Source organism: Anoplolepis gracilipes, chromosome 2 (genome assembly GCF_047496725.1).
Source record: "Anoplolepis gracilipes chromosome 2, ASM4749672v1, whole genome shotgun sequence".
Lineage (NCBI taxonomy): Eukaryota > Metazoa > Arthropoda > Insecta > Hymenoptera > Formicidae > Anoplolepis > Anoplolepis gracilipes.
In genome coordinates this window covers 10,240,058-10,255,453 of record NC_132971.1, presented here as the reverse complement: position 1 = coordinate 10,255,453, position 15,396 = coordinate 10,240,058, and the positions used below count along the sequence as shown (strand labels likewise).

At 29.7% G+C, this 15,396-nt stretch overlaps 1 protein-coding gene across 1 annotated transcript; it reads left to right on the top strand.

Moving 5' to 3' along the window:
* Positions 1-617: 617 nt before the first annotated feature.
* LOC140663168 (lactosylceramide 4-alpha-galactosyltransferase-like) lies at positions 618-14,815 on the top strand. The gene is made up of 4 exons (XM_072887149.1): positions 618-750; positions 2,494-2,707; positions 4,617-5,218; positions 11,539-14,815. Exons 2-4 carry the CDS (start codon positions 2,503-2,505, stop codon positions 11,806-11,808), a joined length of 1,077 nt encoding a protein of 358 aa, XP_072743250.1. The 5' UTR covers positions 618-750; positions 2,494-2,502; the 3' UTR covers positions 11,809-14,815.
* Positions 14,816-15,396: the final 581 nt, after the last annotated feature.

Sequence of the window (15,396 nt, the reverse complement as noted above, 5' to 3'; positions counted from 1 at the left end):
AAAGTATCTTGACGTGTACGTCATGCGATCAAGTTCTGCAATAATGCTCCGGGATTTTCCGGGGGAAGAGACAACATCACGAAGTTGTTGATCATAATAATTAGCATAACCAGTAATGATCAATTGAATTGATATATCGTTGGCAATATTCCGCATATCGAGTCGATGGCAAATCTGACAGCCGGTGACAGTTCACGGCTGCCACGCGAGAGTACTGCCGGATAGTATCCGAGTACTATTCCGCGCGTGAGCGAGTACTCTCGCTCTTCCTCTCTCTTTCTCTCGAGCTCTTATCTCGGGAAGGAGTGACACCTTTTTTTTTTTTTTTTTTTTTCATCTTCACGCGTTCTATCCCAGCGCGAAATCCGGCCTCGTCTTCACACGCAAGACGACGCGTTCTGAATGGAAAAGAGAAAGAAAGACCGGGAAATCGATATCATATATTATTAACGGATTTAATTTTTTTCTCATCGCGGGATCGTGTAATGTTACAGTGGCCGATTGTGATGTGACGGGAAACGCGGACGCGCGACAATTTTATTATACGCGGATACAAACATGTATCGCGGGTCATAAATATTAATATTGTACGGTAAAAAAAGAGAGAAAAAAAATAATAGCGCATCGTATATCACATTTGTATTGGAACGTGATGATTGGAGGCCGACACCTACTACGAGAGGGCATAGGAGAGATTTTTGCGAAGATAGAGACGAGGGGACGAGCTTATAAACGAGCGCTGTAAACCAGGTATTTGTGCTACAATCAATTTAATATTAATTGTATAAAAGAATCCTGCGATATTTTTTTAAATATTTTTAAACGAGAGGCTTTTAACTCGCTGTGTAAAAAAATGGTTTTATTTAAATATTTTATTGACTTGAGTCTTTGCGCTTTCCACGTGCGTTCCTTCTCGCGTAAATATCTTGTTACAAAAGAATATTTTGTTACCAAGTCATGTGACTGTCGTGCGTTACATGATATCATGTGTATATGATGGTTATTATAATCATTTATCATTATCATATATGTTATTCCAATATCACGCGATAATCTAATCTTCAATCATTGTCCTCTTTGCGTCTATTTGATGAGATGGTTTAAATATTTCCGACAATTTTATTTGACATGCGTGACGTGCGCGACGCGTGCTCGAGTCATAATTTGACACTGCTCGAATTAACGTATCAGAAGGAAAACTGCTGATTAAATTGTTTCCGAAGTGATAGACTATATATTTTTGCAATCTCTTGCGGTTTCTTGCGATATAATAGTCAAAAAGATAAAACTTACATGTGAATATTAAACTTGCATGACTTACTGCGATATATTTATCATGAATAAACCAAAATATCAAAATAACCATCTTTTTAATGATCCTTTCCTGCATGTAATATTAGAAATAAATAATCTGCACTCTCTCCGATAGTGTGTTATCTTCTATCAAAAAAGTTCATTCCTATATTATTTTATTTTATTTAAAATAATTAATTACATATTTAGACAGATTTGAATGGATTTTATCGTTTCGTATCACGGATTTTTGTTTACAATTATTTTTTTATATTAGAAACATTGTACACTCAAAAAAATGATCTTGCAACTTCAAAAAAAATTTTCTAGGTGTAAAAAAATTAACTGAAACAGATAAATTATTAGCAAATACCGTGATACTGCATATATTTTGCATTTAATCAATTTAAATGACAGAGACAGAATTTATATCTGTGCTATTAATGTAATTTAGACAGAAAATTTGTCTGTGATGCCTATCTTTAAGGCCTATCGTTAAGAATAATTATATTTGTGATTAATATTTGGCAATGGAATCTAAATTTTCTAGAGGTATTGCTAGAATATTGCTGTTGTAAATTCTATACGTGACAAACAATATTCTAACAGATACAAAAAGTAGCGATAAATTTTAATTGAGACATCTAGAAATCTATCTACATTAGCAAAATATTATTTTGAATGATAATTTATTTATTTCAAGATCCTCATGATTTTTAGTAAAATTGATTTAAAACGAATCATTCACTCAAACAAATGATCTTGCAACAAAAATTTTCTAGGTGTAAAAAATTAATTGAAACAGATAAATTATTAGCAAATACTGTGATACCGCATATATTTTGCACTTAATCAATTTAAATGACAGAGACAGAATTTATATCTGTACTATTAATGTAATTTAGACAGAAAATTTGTCTGTGATGCCTATCTTTAAGACCTATCGTTAAGAATAATTATATTTGTGATTAATATTTGGCAATGGAATCTAAATTTTCTAGAATATTGCTGCTATAAATTCTATACGTGACAAACAATATTCTAACAGATACAAAATATGTTTTTGAGTGTAGATTAAATTTAATATGAGTAAAAAATGCATGCGTCTCTTGAAGAATAAATAATAAAGCTGATATATAAATAAAAGATTGTATTCAAAACATCTCACGACACACAAATCGGTAATTTTTATTTCGGTAGCGCGTTCCGATGAAAAGAGTCATCGCAAAAATGAAAAAGAGATTATTGTGGTGCGGCTTCGCCTTCGCCGTCGTGCTCCTCATCCTCATGATCTCGACTGAGAACAACATCATCCAAAGGATACCGTTTCTCGATGTGTCGACGATCAACGACATTAGATGTTACGATGAAACTTCATCTGCAGAAGGCATTCGTGATTTCGACTCAGAAACAAGTAATACTGTTATTGTTGTTTGCTCTCTAGTGTCTAATAATTCGAGAAAGTCCATAATTCACGAGCTTTACACTTGACATACGCGATTTCAGATATTAGACGCTATAATATAATTACAAATATACATATATAGGGTGAATAAAATATACCGAGACTCTAAAAAATCTCGAAAAATATAAGTTTTATAGAAAAGTGTTCAGACAAGAGTTGTATGGTTTCAAGGGGAACATAAAATGATACCATTGGTTCGATCCCTCGAAACCATACAACTTTTATCTGAAACATTTTTTCTGTAAAACTTTTAATTTTCGAGATTTTTCAAGATTCCGGTATTTTTTCCTCATCCTGTATAATATGTTTACATTTGATAAATTTTTAGAACACAAAATTGCATTAATTCTGTCTTTGCTTATAAAGATTTACTTTAGATATGATCTCTAAAATTATACATAACGAGAAATACAATATATAACTATTCATTATTTTATGATTTTATAATTCTGAATAATTCTTATCAATTAAAAATATAAAAATATAAAAGTATAAAATTAAAATTTATTACTGTTTAACGTTTATTATTTTACTTTATAATATAAAAAAGTACTCTAATTTATATTTTGAAATTAAGAACGATTCAATTGTGATTAGAATTGTTTGAGCTTGATAAACGTTGTGCTAGAAAAAAATCCAAGTATCTTTTAATTACTGATAAAACAGGAAATTGTTCAAGTTAATCATCGACGTTTTATATCTGTTATTTTTATACGCTAATGCCAACGCAACATTTTCATCATAACGTATAAAATTGCACAAAGTGTGTAATATAATATGCACATAGAATGTCGCATTGTAATGTGTCTCTTTGAAGGTAGAAATGCAATACGTGGGAGCGTGATAAAATATATTACACAACGAAATCTATTATAGTTGATTTTTTGTGCACACTTGTAATTGAAAATATAATACCACAATACTACCTACAATATTTTCTCGCGCGAATCTTTAATTATTGCATTCAAAATGTTTACGATTGTGCGCGCATAAAAATCCACCGATGTATTTTAATCAAATTCAGATCTTATCATCCAGTTATCAGCACATGTCATATTTTTCGTTTGATTTTGTACAAAAGATAAGGCTAATGAAAATGTTTAATACAACATAATTGACTCACCTTCGCGTAAATTTCCTCACAAGTAAATTTTCTCACATTTAATATGCTTCAGGATGCTTTCAAATGATTCAATTGCCTGGCGCTTTTGAAGAATCTGAAAATATTAATATGCATATGCTGAAAAAAATGTTGGGGAAAACTTCAATTTTTTATTTTTAATAGTTTTAGTTACATCAATTTATTAATTTTATTAATTTCAATTATATCAAACAAAATGAAAAAAAAATGGAATGCAATGTAGATATCTTTAAAATAATTTTTCTAAAACGTGAGATATTTTGATAATATTTTTTTAACGACATCTTTTTAGTTCTTTTCGAGATATGTAAAATTTTTATTTTTATCACACACATGTAATATAAAAAAAAATTGACTCTTACAGAATTAATCTCGTCTTCTGATCTGACGCTTAATTTATAGATATTTAGAATTAGAATCTTTAATATGCATATATTAACCCTCAAACTGAACACGTGGGTATTTCGTGTCCGTGTCATTTCTAATCCATTGTTTAAAAAAAAATCTTACTAAAATCTCGAGGTTGGAAACTTATCCAAAAAAAAGTTTGTGTCAAAAGAGACTTATAAGGACTGAAAGGACAATTTAAACAGTTTATTCAGTGCAAAGTGCTGGCGAATCTATAATAAATCTGACAAATGATCCGTGTTCAGTTTGAGGGTTAATATAGGTAATTGTGGAAAGAAGATCATTCATGTCTTACACATTATGCTATAGACGTCGTGAAACCAGGAAAGAACATCTTCTTCCACGAGACTTCCTGCTTCGGCGAAGAAGGTCTCATGCTAAACGCCCGGCAAGCTTGTGCCGTGGAATCGGCGGCGCGGATGAACCCGACGATGACCGTGTATTTACTGTTTGTCAGCAAATCCGAGTTTTCCAACAGCACGCGCGAAATCACCAGACACCTGCTCAACTATCGTAACATCAAGATCCGGCATATATATCCGGATAGATACGTAAAGGGCACGCCGTTGGAGGCATGGTACGCCAGCGGCGTCCTCAAGAAGAGCCACTGGCCCGTCAGCCACATGTCCGACATGCTGCGCTACTTGACCCTGTGGAAGTACGGCGGTATCTACCTCGACCTGGACGTGGTGGTCACCAGCTCGCTGGAGAATCTGACCAACTTTGCCGGTGCCGAGGACTGGGACGATGTCGCCGCCGGTGTCATGGGCTTTGACATGTCGGAACTTGGTCGACGCATGGCCGATGCCTGCGTACGCGATCTCAAGAAGAATTTCCGCGGCGATGTCTGGGGCAACAACGGACCTGGGGTTATCACGAGAACGTTGCAGAAGCTTTGCGGGACGATTAATGTGAGTATTGAAAGGAATAGAGGTTGTAGTATAAGCACAAGTGGATATTTGAAAAAGATATATACTTTTAGAAATACATTTACTTCCCATACAGCACGAATCTTTCAGTTATATTGCAGCAATGTTGCAAAAATATTGTAGCAACATACAATATTTTTGCAACATTGCTACAATATAACTGAAAGATTCATGCTGTATGGGTTCTCATATACAGCGCAGATCATTCCAATTACATTGAAGTAACGTTGCAATATTGAAAATTGCAATGAAACATTATTAAAACATTGCAGTGATATAAAGCCACAAAATATCAGCACAGTTGTTGCAATATAACATAAATATTTCGAAAATTTCAAAATCAAAATTCTATAATTATATTTGTTTAGAGTAAAAGGTATAGGAAAGATATAAAATATGAAAAAGTTAAACTTCAAATAAATGTTTGCAATAATATATTTATAATATATTTATCTAAGAAATATTATATTATAAATTTACATATAATAAATTATATATATAATTTTATGTAAATTTATAATATAATATTTTTTAGATAAATTATTACAAACATTTAAGTTCAACTTTTTTGGCCATATGCTTCTGATATTTATCTATCAGAAAAATATTATTTTTATATGCGACATTAGTTGATGATTGCAGTAACAATACATTATTGAAAATTCATAACATTTCAATATTGTTATAATATTTTATCGCAATCTTTCTAAAGGCGGACATTTTAACGTTGCTGCAATCCCACAGCAATGATGCAGCAACATTTCGCAGTGAATTTGCAATATTGCAATATTGCGGTGAAAGATTGTTGCAATGTGTATACAATCTTTCTGTGCTGTACAGGTTCATTTGTAAGAACTACCACTATTTTATAATTTGGAAATATAAACCTATCATCGATGATATTTTACAAAATTGCGTATCTTTCAACGACGCTCGAGAGAAAACTAATTAAATTTACATTTAAGATTTTAATTGCCAATTTTTTTAATCTCTTGAAAAAAAATTTCTACTTTTTAAGAAATTAAATAAATATAAATAATTTTGACACATGTATTTTTAACACAAAAGAATTAAGATTTTAATTGCTAATTTTTTAATTTCTTAAAAAAAGTTTCTACTTTTAAAGAAATTAAATAAATATAAATAATTTCGACACGTGTTTTTAACACGAAAAAAATTGAAGAAGCAAAACAGGTGGTTTTAGGAATTACGTGTGGATGAATAAATAAATTATTTAAGAACAACTGTGTATGAGATATATATGTTCGACAAGTGTAATACGATGTTTATATAACAATGATAAACTGGTAGGATAAATTTAAGTTGAATTTTATGTCATTTCGTGACGTTGGCAACTGCACGTTTACTTAGTCTTTGTTTAAACAGACGAGACACGCCAATATGCATAAAGTAAACAACAGTAAAGTGCATTCTTTCAGTTAGAAGAATAAAAGAGACGCGCTCGATCGAATTGATTCGTCCGGCGGATATAATCCATTATGCTCTTAAAGAAAGATTAAAGGCGCCGATTTAATTCACAGCGGATCAAATCTATCAAAAAAAAAAGACCTCGTGCTTGACAATCTTTGTCAACTGATTTAACAGTGCAATTAAATGATGATTGATAAAAGCGTCATTAACGAACCGCGTAATTGGCTTCTACATAATATTTTACGTTTTATACGGGAATAAAAAATTCTAAATATCAGCGAGTTTCGAAGAAGATACTGTATCTAACGCAAATAGCAAATTACAAACACAGACACTTTTGAGATAACGCCATAATAATTTATAGTGTGTGTCTCGTGTTTAATATTGCAATTTTTTTGCACGATCTAATCTGGCGAAATCTCGTGCATATTCTCGTATCTTAATAGTTGTTAATAATTTATGTTTCATTTCCATCCTATCTCTGTTGTACTTTATCAGCTGTCTGATTTTTATTATTTAACAACTCTATCCTATAATAGATACCCAGGTAGCAAGCACACGACATTTTGACGTGAAAATATGGTCAGTTCGAATCAAATATGACGTGATGTAATGACGTAAAAATGACGGACTAATGTCACAGACCAATGACGACATTTCAAGACGTTAAAAAGACGTTAAAAAGACGTGACTTTATGACCATTTTAGATCTATATTAGTGACGTTTTAATGATATTTGATTATGAATCTTTTCCTTTAGCGTGAACTTGTAAAAAATGAAAAATTCATTCACAAATATTGAATTCGTTAATGAAACTTTTCACTTTTCACGAGTTCACGCTAGAGGAAAAGATTGATGATCCAGTCCCAGGTTATAGAGGAAATTCATGTTAGGGCCTTGAGGTATAGAGAATTGTGAATATCAAAATTATACATAAAATTGTTTTAATAATTTAAGATATTATGAAAAATTAAATGTGTTTTTAGTTAAAAAATAGTAATACTTAGGCGATTTATAATAATGACTTAAGAATCACGATATTATGACGTTTTTTTACAACATTATTAAGACGTCACAAAAAAGACGTTTTAAATTAGTCATTATTTGGTCACGTGACGTCATTGAACCAGAAATGACTAGTTTTCGACGTCAAAATGGCATGTGCTTGCTACCTGGGTACTTTTTTAATTAGAGTCAAATTTTTTAGAAAAATTGAGTGATTTTTCTTTAATAGCATTCTAAGTCTCTTTTTATAATCGATATATGCATACAAAACACATAATCAAAAATCAAAGTCAAAATAAAAAGCCAAACAGATATAAGGGCGAGCGAGTATATTTAAAAAAAAAACTGCGGTGGCTATTATTCGCCAATTTCCTATTAATTGATTGTTTGTAAATATTAACCCTCAAACTAAACACGTTTTTTTTTTTTTTTTTTGTCCGCTTTAGATTTAGATTCGTTAGCACTTTGCACTGAATGAACTGTTTAAATTGTCTTTTCAGTCTCTTTTGACACAAACTTTTTTTTGGATAAGTTTCCAACCTCGAGATTTTATTAATAATTTTTTAAAACAATGGATTAAAAATGACACGGACACGAAAACCCACGTGTTCAGTTTGAGGGTTAAGAGCCTTATATTCAAATTAAAAAAAAAAAGTAAATATAATTACAGTACCAGACGTTTTGAGCTTTCATGTTAGGCTCATCCTCAATAATAGGCAAACATAATAATTAAAACATAAATGTAACAATTAAAATGTTACAAACAATATCAATATCATCAGTAGCATGTTGGTTGCGAGTCAACAAAATTAAAGAGAACTAAATATGTAGACACGGCAAACAGCTATCTTAAAGTAATGTAAAAAGAAAAACCGCGTGTCTTTTGATAAATAATAACGCATAAAAGAAATTAAAATTAATCTCCAAGAATAAAAAAATTATAGATAAATACTTGAGGTCGCAAGTTGTAAACGCATTCTTGCAATAAAAATGGTAATAGCAATGATGTGGTGATTCAAAGCAATAAATGAATTTGTGCATCACTCTAATTAAATTATAAATTGGAATATACAGGGTGTTTCAGACCTCCTGTTTATCCTTTTTATTTTGAAAAGGGATGATGTTAAGAAGAAAAAATATATTTATCATGAAAGCTTATCTGAAATTTCTGATGGTGATACTTTTAGTTTTGGGAATCTCCCGGAATATCGGAGACGGGGCAACTAAAAAATTTTAAATTGCAAGATGGGACAACTTGAATGAATATCGTTGGATAGAGCTTTTAAAAAGAAACAACTTTTGTTTGAAAAGAAATTTGATATCACTTAACATTAGAGAGAAATGATTAAAAAACGCTTGCAATGATTGTGACGCTCGAATAAATTATCTTAAAATATCGATATTTTGATATGGATTACGAGCCATAAACATGAGTCAAACTCGTGATACGGATCACGAACAAAATATAAACACAGATGATTTTTGTCACGTGGTTTCAACAAGACAGTTGTTTGGCGCATTTCTCATTAATTGCAGGGCGCACAATTAACCAACTTTTACTTCTGCAGAAGTCTTGAGGCCGATTAACAGTATGAGACAAAAGATGGACAGGTGTCTCCATCAAGGTGACAGGCATTTTGAACATTTGTAATTAATTTTTAAACATTTTCAAATGTCACAATAATTGCAAATGTTTTTTGTTCATTTCTTGGTAACAATGAAAGATATCAAATTTGTTTTCAAGCAAAAGTTGTTTCTTTTTAAAAGTTCTATCCAACGATACCCATGTTGCCCCATGTTGCAATTTAAAATTTTTTAGTTGCCCCTCGTTTCCGGTATTTCCGAGCAATTCCCAAAACTGGAAGTATCATTATCAGAACCTCAGATAGGCTTTCATGATAAATATGTCCTCCCAACTTCTCAGCATCACCCCTTTTCAAAATAAAAGGGATGGGCGAATGGTCTGAAACATCCTGTATATCCTCGCTCGCTCTTACAGCTGTTGTTTGGCTTTGATTTTAGATTAATATCGTGTGAATTTATGCAAATTTTATGTACAATTGCTATTTATATAAAAAATAAAAATTTAATATATATATACGTATATGCAAGATGTTTTAAAGTGACAAGATCAAATTTCGCTAGTAAGTTCTATGAGTAGAAATATAAGAAAAAATGTTACATAAACATAGATCCGGAAACGATAATGTTATAACGAAGATATCAAATGTGAATAGCGGATTCGTTATTAGACATGGTATCAAAAAGAGAAGATAAGCAGAGAGCCGATTATTTAATCTCAGATCTTACATCACAGACTTTTATCTGTGAGGAAATGTGCAAACAATAATGCACTGTACAAGAGTCAATTAATAGGAACTGCTGGACAGAATTAATGATGCATTCATTGAGCTAAAGTAAGATAGATATGAAATGCATAGAGTGATAAATTTAATCTTTCAATCATTTTGAAATGGAAAATTAAACACATTTTTTTTTCAATTTAACGTGATATAATAAAACGTTTCTAAATCTATGTTTATATACATTTTTTCTACTTATAGAACATTCTGGCGAAAATCGTTTGACTTTGACATACTCTGTATACACAGCCATGATCAAAAGTATTAGGCACCCTTAAGAGGATCCAAAATTACTGACAAAACATGAATTACAGATTTTGAAAATGTCTTTTTTGGCTACAAGAATAGATGAATTGTTTCTCCACAATTAAAGTACTTATAAAAACAACACGCCAGGTCTAATAATTTCATATAAAAATGATAAAAAATTAAAAATTGACAATTACGTCGTAACAATATTTATTTATTTAATATAAAAAGTTCTATGATATGTTCGTGCAAGAAATATAGCGTCCGCGTTTGGAATAACATAACAGAATATTAGTAAATTTTTGGAAATGACTAGAAGTCTAGTAAAAAAGTCTGTAAAAAATTACTCTCGTGCATCTGTGAGGGTGCGAGATTAAAACACAAACTCACGTCAGACGACATTTCTAAAAGTTTACAAATATTCCTTCATGCAATTCCTAGCAGAAACCTATCTTATTTTGTGTGTATAAATTGCAAAACTTTTATATTAAGCAAATATATTGTCATGTTAGGTTAAATTTTGGTCGATAATATACAACAGCTTTTGGATTCCCTTAAATTTTCCATATTTCTTATTTTGTTAATAGTATATAAATACTAAAAAGACGAAAAAAATTTTTTAAATTATCGATAGCACTTTAAAGCTGAAATTTCAAGCTATAAAATGTTTTGTTTTTTTTTTTTTTTATTTTTTATCTGCGATAATTTTTCGCCATTTAACAAAATGTTATTTTTTAAAATACAGAACAAGGAAGGTACAACAAGTTTTTAAATTACCGATAGCAACTTTAATCCGTTATCAGTACATTAAAAAATTTTTGTATCTTCCTTATTTCGTGCTTTGAAAAAACATTGTTTTGTTTCTTAAAATTTTATTATATTTTTGACTGCTCTGTAGCTCGATAAAAAAAATTTCTTTTGAAAAACTTAAGTCAAGTTCCATAAACTACAACATTTTGTCTACAAAATGCTTTTTTTTAAACTCTCCTACAATTTTTTTCTGGCCGAGATACATAATTTTGAATTTAAATCTGTATTTTTCAAATATGTTGTCGATACTCGGCAGAAAATTATGACAGACGAAAAATGAAAAAAACATTTTTTAATCTTTTTAATACTTTTTATATACTATTAACAAAATAAGAAATACGAAAAACTTAAGGGTGCCCAATACTTTTGACCACGGCTGTATATGTAAATTCTCTTTAATATGTAATCTAAAAAAGGAAAATATTTTTATACTTTTTTTATAGGCGCGCGATATGACGACCAAGCGTTGTCGCGGCTTCACGGTATATCCGCCATCAGTCTTTTATCCGATTCACTACAAGAAATGGAGGAAATATTTCGACGCAAAAGACAGTAATGCGACGTTGAAGATATTGAGCAAAGCGAAGGCGATTCACGTGTGGAACAAGTTGAGCAAAGCCGAACAGGTGCGAGTGAACAGTCACGTGCCATACGCCGTTGTCGCGCGGAATTATTGTCCCTACGTTTTCAACAACTGTGGTAAAATATTTTGAATCCAAACATAGTTATAGGATATAAAATAGCGGAAGTTGACTGATAGAACAAATATAGGAAAAATCCACACGACCCACGCGATCTCTTGTAAAAAAAAAAAAAAAAAACCCCGCATTTATCTGGTACTAACAATAAAAAAAAGGACGCGATGAGTCAGGGGTTCGCCGAATCAAATGTGTTTTAACGAGACAAAGGCTGATTTAGAAAAGTGTTCTAATGATCCCGCGATACTTGTACATAAGGTTAAAGCATATATTTACAATGTCCGGCGGAGAGACTATAGTGTCGTTCTAACAATAAGTATTACCACAAATTCCCGCGGCTATTAAATAATAAATCGCGCTGCGACATAACTCGTGTACGTATTTCGTATTGACGTGATGACCTCGATAGTGTTACATGTTGATAGCATATATTGATCGCTCATACAAGCCAACAAATCATTTCTCTCCCGTCAAGGCGGAAAAGTCTATTTTTACATTTGAAAAGACTCGTCAATTGTATTTTTCGCATTTAGATTCTATCGTAAGCGGAAAGCAATTTTGCTCATACGAAATTATTCAAATAAAACTCTAATAAAGTTACACTCTATACTCAATAATAAAATCATCTCAGCGAAGAAAAATCTCTGCAAAATCATCACCAAAGATTAGCGCTTCGCTGAATACATATCCAATAAATGTCTCAAGTGTGTATCGTTTGCGTGTGCAACTCTCGGAGATTGATATCTATTTTATATCAAGACACATTATATCGATTGCTTTAGTCTCGAATTAATTGGCGAATATTAGAGTTCTTAAAGCGAAATAGACAATTGCTCAGTATAGAAAAAAAACAATAGTTATTTAGCAATATGTAACGTTTTCGTCTGAATAAGTAAAAAATAACGAATCGTCTATTATGATAACAAATTCGACGTGACATCGGACGAATGCAGTTATAAAAACTATGATCCACTAGTACAAACTATCAAAAAAAAAAAAAAAAAAAGAAAACAACTATTTATTAATAATATCAATATTATTATAATCAAAGATTTCGGCGAACAGCTATGTAATTTATCTCATTTTCTAAGAATTTGAGAGAATTAATCAAGCAATAATAATATACATTGATTTTATTCTTTAGAGAAATCTTAGATTAATTCTCTCGAGTTCCTAACAAAACGAGTTAGATCATTTGTGAACTGAATTCTTCGATTTTATTGTGCTGTGAATATTATTAATATTAATGTTGTTGTTTCGAATATATAATAATTCGCTGCGTACGGATGCATAGTTTAAATACCAAACTATCGTAACTTTACTGACCTTCTTGCAAATAGTTACAAAAAAAAAAACAAAAAAAAAAACAACGTGGCTGATAGCTATATCTCATTGTAGCTCTTCATATAAAAGCTCAATATAATATAAAAATGCTACGATAGTATTGATATTATGGCTGTGCGATATTTGGTTTTATAGCCGAGATTCTCACGACGAATATGTTTTGCATATATTTATCGAGTAATCTATAGACCTTTTGTAAAATCAATCTTTTTTGTAAAAGGACTGATTTTACAAAACACATGCAACATACATATCTATAATAAACATATCCATTTTTTACGAATTTTTCTTTGCGTTTATCTGTGTTGCGTACAGTTGATCTTACATACAATTAGAAGTAATAAATATTTTCTTTGCTCTTATTATTAATAGTTGAGTAGAGGAAAATTGTAAATCATATTCTCAAAGAAAAGATATATATAAATCGAGTATTATGAATAGCAAGCTTGGCTTGATGTGCCAACAGTTAATGTTTCAAATCATTAGAGTGTAAATTCGTTGAGAACCTTGTTAAATTATGGCCATACATAAAAATTATGTGTTCCTATTTTACATAAAGTAGAATAAATTCGAATAAAATTCAGTACTTATAAGGTCAAGAGAAGTTAAAAAAAGAGTCGAAGAGTGGAAAAATATAATTTAATCCTTTGTACTATTTCACATACATGTTATGAAATTATAAAATTTCATAAAATAATAAATTGTAATAAATATCGGAAACAAATGACAAATATATCAACACTTCTATCCCAAGCGCATTATTTAAAAAAAAATCTATCTTAAAGTGTATGTTGATAGTACAATTGGATAAAGGCTATAAATTTTATACTTGCAAAGAAATCTTTGCAAAAATAAATGAACAGAATTTGAGTTGAACAAGAATTTTATAAATTTTGTATCTCAAATATATGATAAGAAAGTGTTCTTTAATGTTCGAAATTTGATATTTAACTCTATTTCTACATTGTGTACAGACATGGAGCATAAGTCTTCGAAAAAATTGTAGATTTATTTTATCAGTGAATGTACACACATTCTTTTATATATATATATGTAAAAGAATATATATAAAAATATATTTACATATATGTTGTATTATATATATATGTTATATATATGTTGTATATATACATATATTTGCATAGAATATACTTATATATAAATATATTTACAAAGTTTCAAACATTTTGCAAGTATCTTGAAAACAATATATTTTTTTTAATGTTTCAAACAAAAATCATGCTTGATTTCAAGGAGAGAGGAACAAAACTTTTAATTTTTAATACATAATTTTGCTTTCAGTATTTCATCTTTGATTCTTTAACCATGAACAAAACCGCATTTCTTTGAAATCAAGCTCTTTATTTTTGAAACATTTTTTAAAATGAAAATATATTGTTTTTATAAAATATTCGGAATACGTAATTGAAATGGAATGTAACTTGTATGTGTGAATGGCAAAATGTTTTATGTGACGAAGTGATAAGAGTTTTTTCAACTAAAGCTACTTGTTTATTTAAAATAGCCAACATTGTAACTAACATTTATTTTCAAAGATGATAGTTGGATTTTCTTTCAAAGATATTAAATATGATCAAGAATTATAAAATTGTCAAAATAGATGAGGATATAAAAATGATATATTGTACGATTATTAATAAAATACGTGTAGATATTTTTCACGTTTTTATTTATTTTATTTTATACCAATTTTCTTTTGCCTTTTTTTACTGTTTTTTTTATAAATAGTAAATCAATAATAATTAATACTTTGATTATTTCTATATATATATATATATTTAGAAATAATCAAAGTATTAATTATTATTGATTATTATGTATATATATATATATATAATAATCAATCATAAATTAATAATAATTAATACTTTGATTTATATATATATATATATATATATATATATATATATATATATATATATAGATGTGCAAAATAAGTGTTCAAATTTATTTGAAATAAAAAATGCAACATTTTCATTTAAAAATGCAAAATACAAAATAATTTTTAAACATCCATTTAAAATAGGAAATGAAAAACAGATATTTTTAAAATGGTTTTTTTTAAATAAAAATGACTTTCTTTAAATATTTATATTCTTATATTTATTTATATTTAAATTCTTATTCTTATTATCTATCTATTAGATTAGATTAGATCTTATACTATCTGTTCTTATTTTTTACGTGAAATTAGATCTGTATTCTAGCATCATTGCATGATATACGATTGCATGAATT

Coding starts and splice junctions, on each gene's coding strand:
- LOC140663168 (XM_072887149.1), top strand. CDS start 2,503: ATGAAAAGAGTCATCGCAAAAATGAAAAAGAGATTATTGTGGTGCGGC. Junction 2,708..4,616: donor TGATTTCGACTCAGAAACAA/GTAATACTGTTA, acceptor ATTATGCTATAG/ACGTCGTGAAACCAGGAAAG. Junction 5,219..11,538: donor AGCTTTGCGGGACGATTAAT/GTGAGTATTGAA, acceptor CTTTTTTTATAG/GCGCGCGATATGACGACCAA.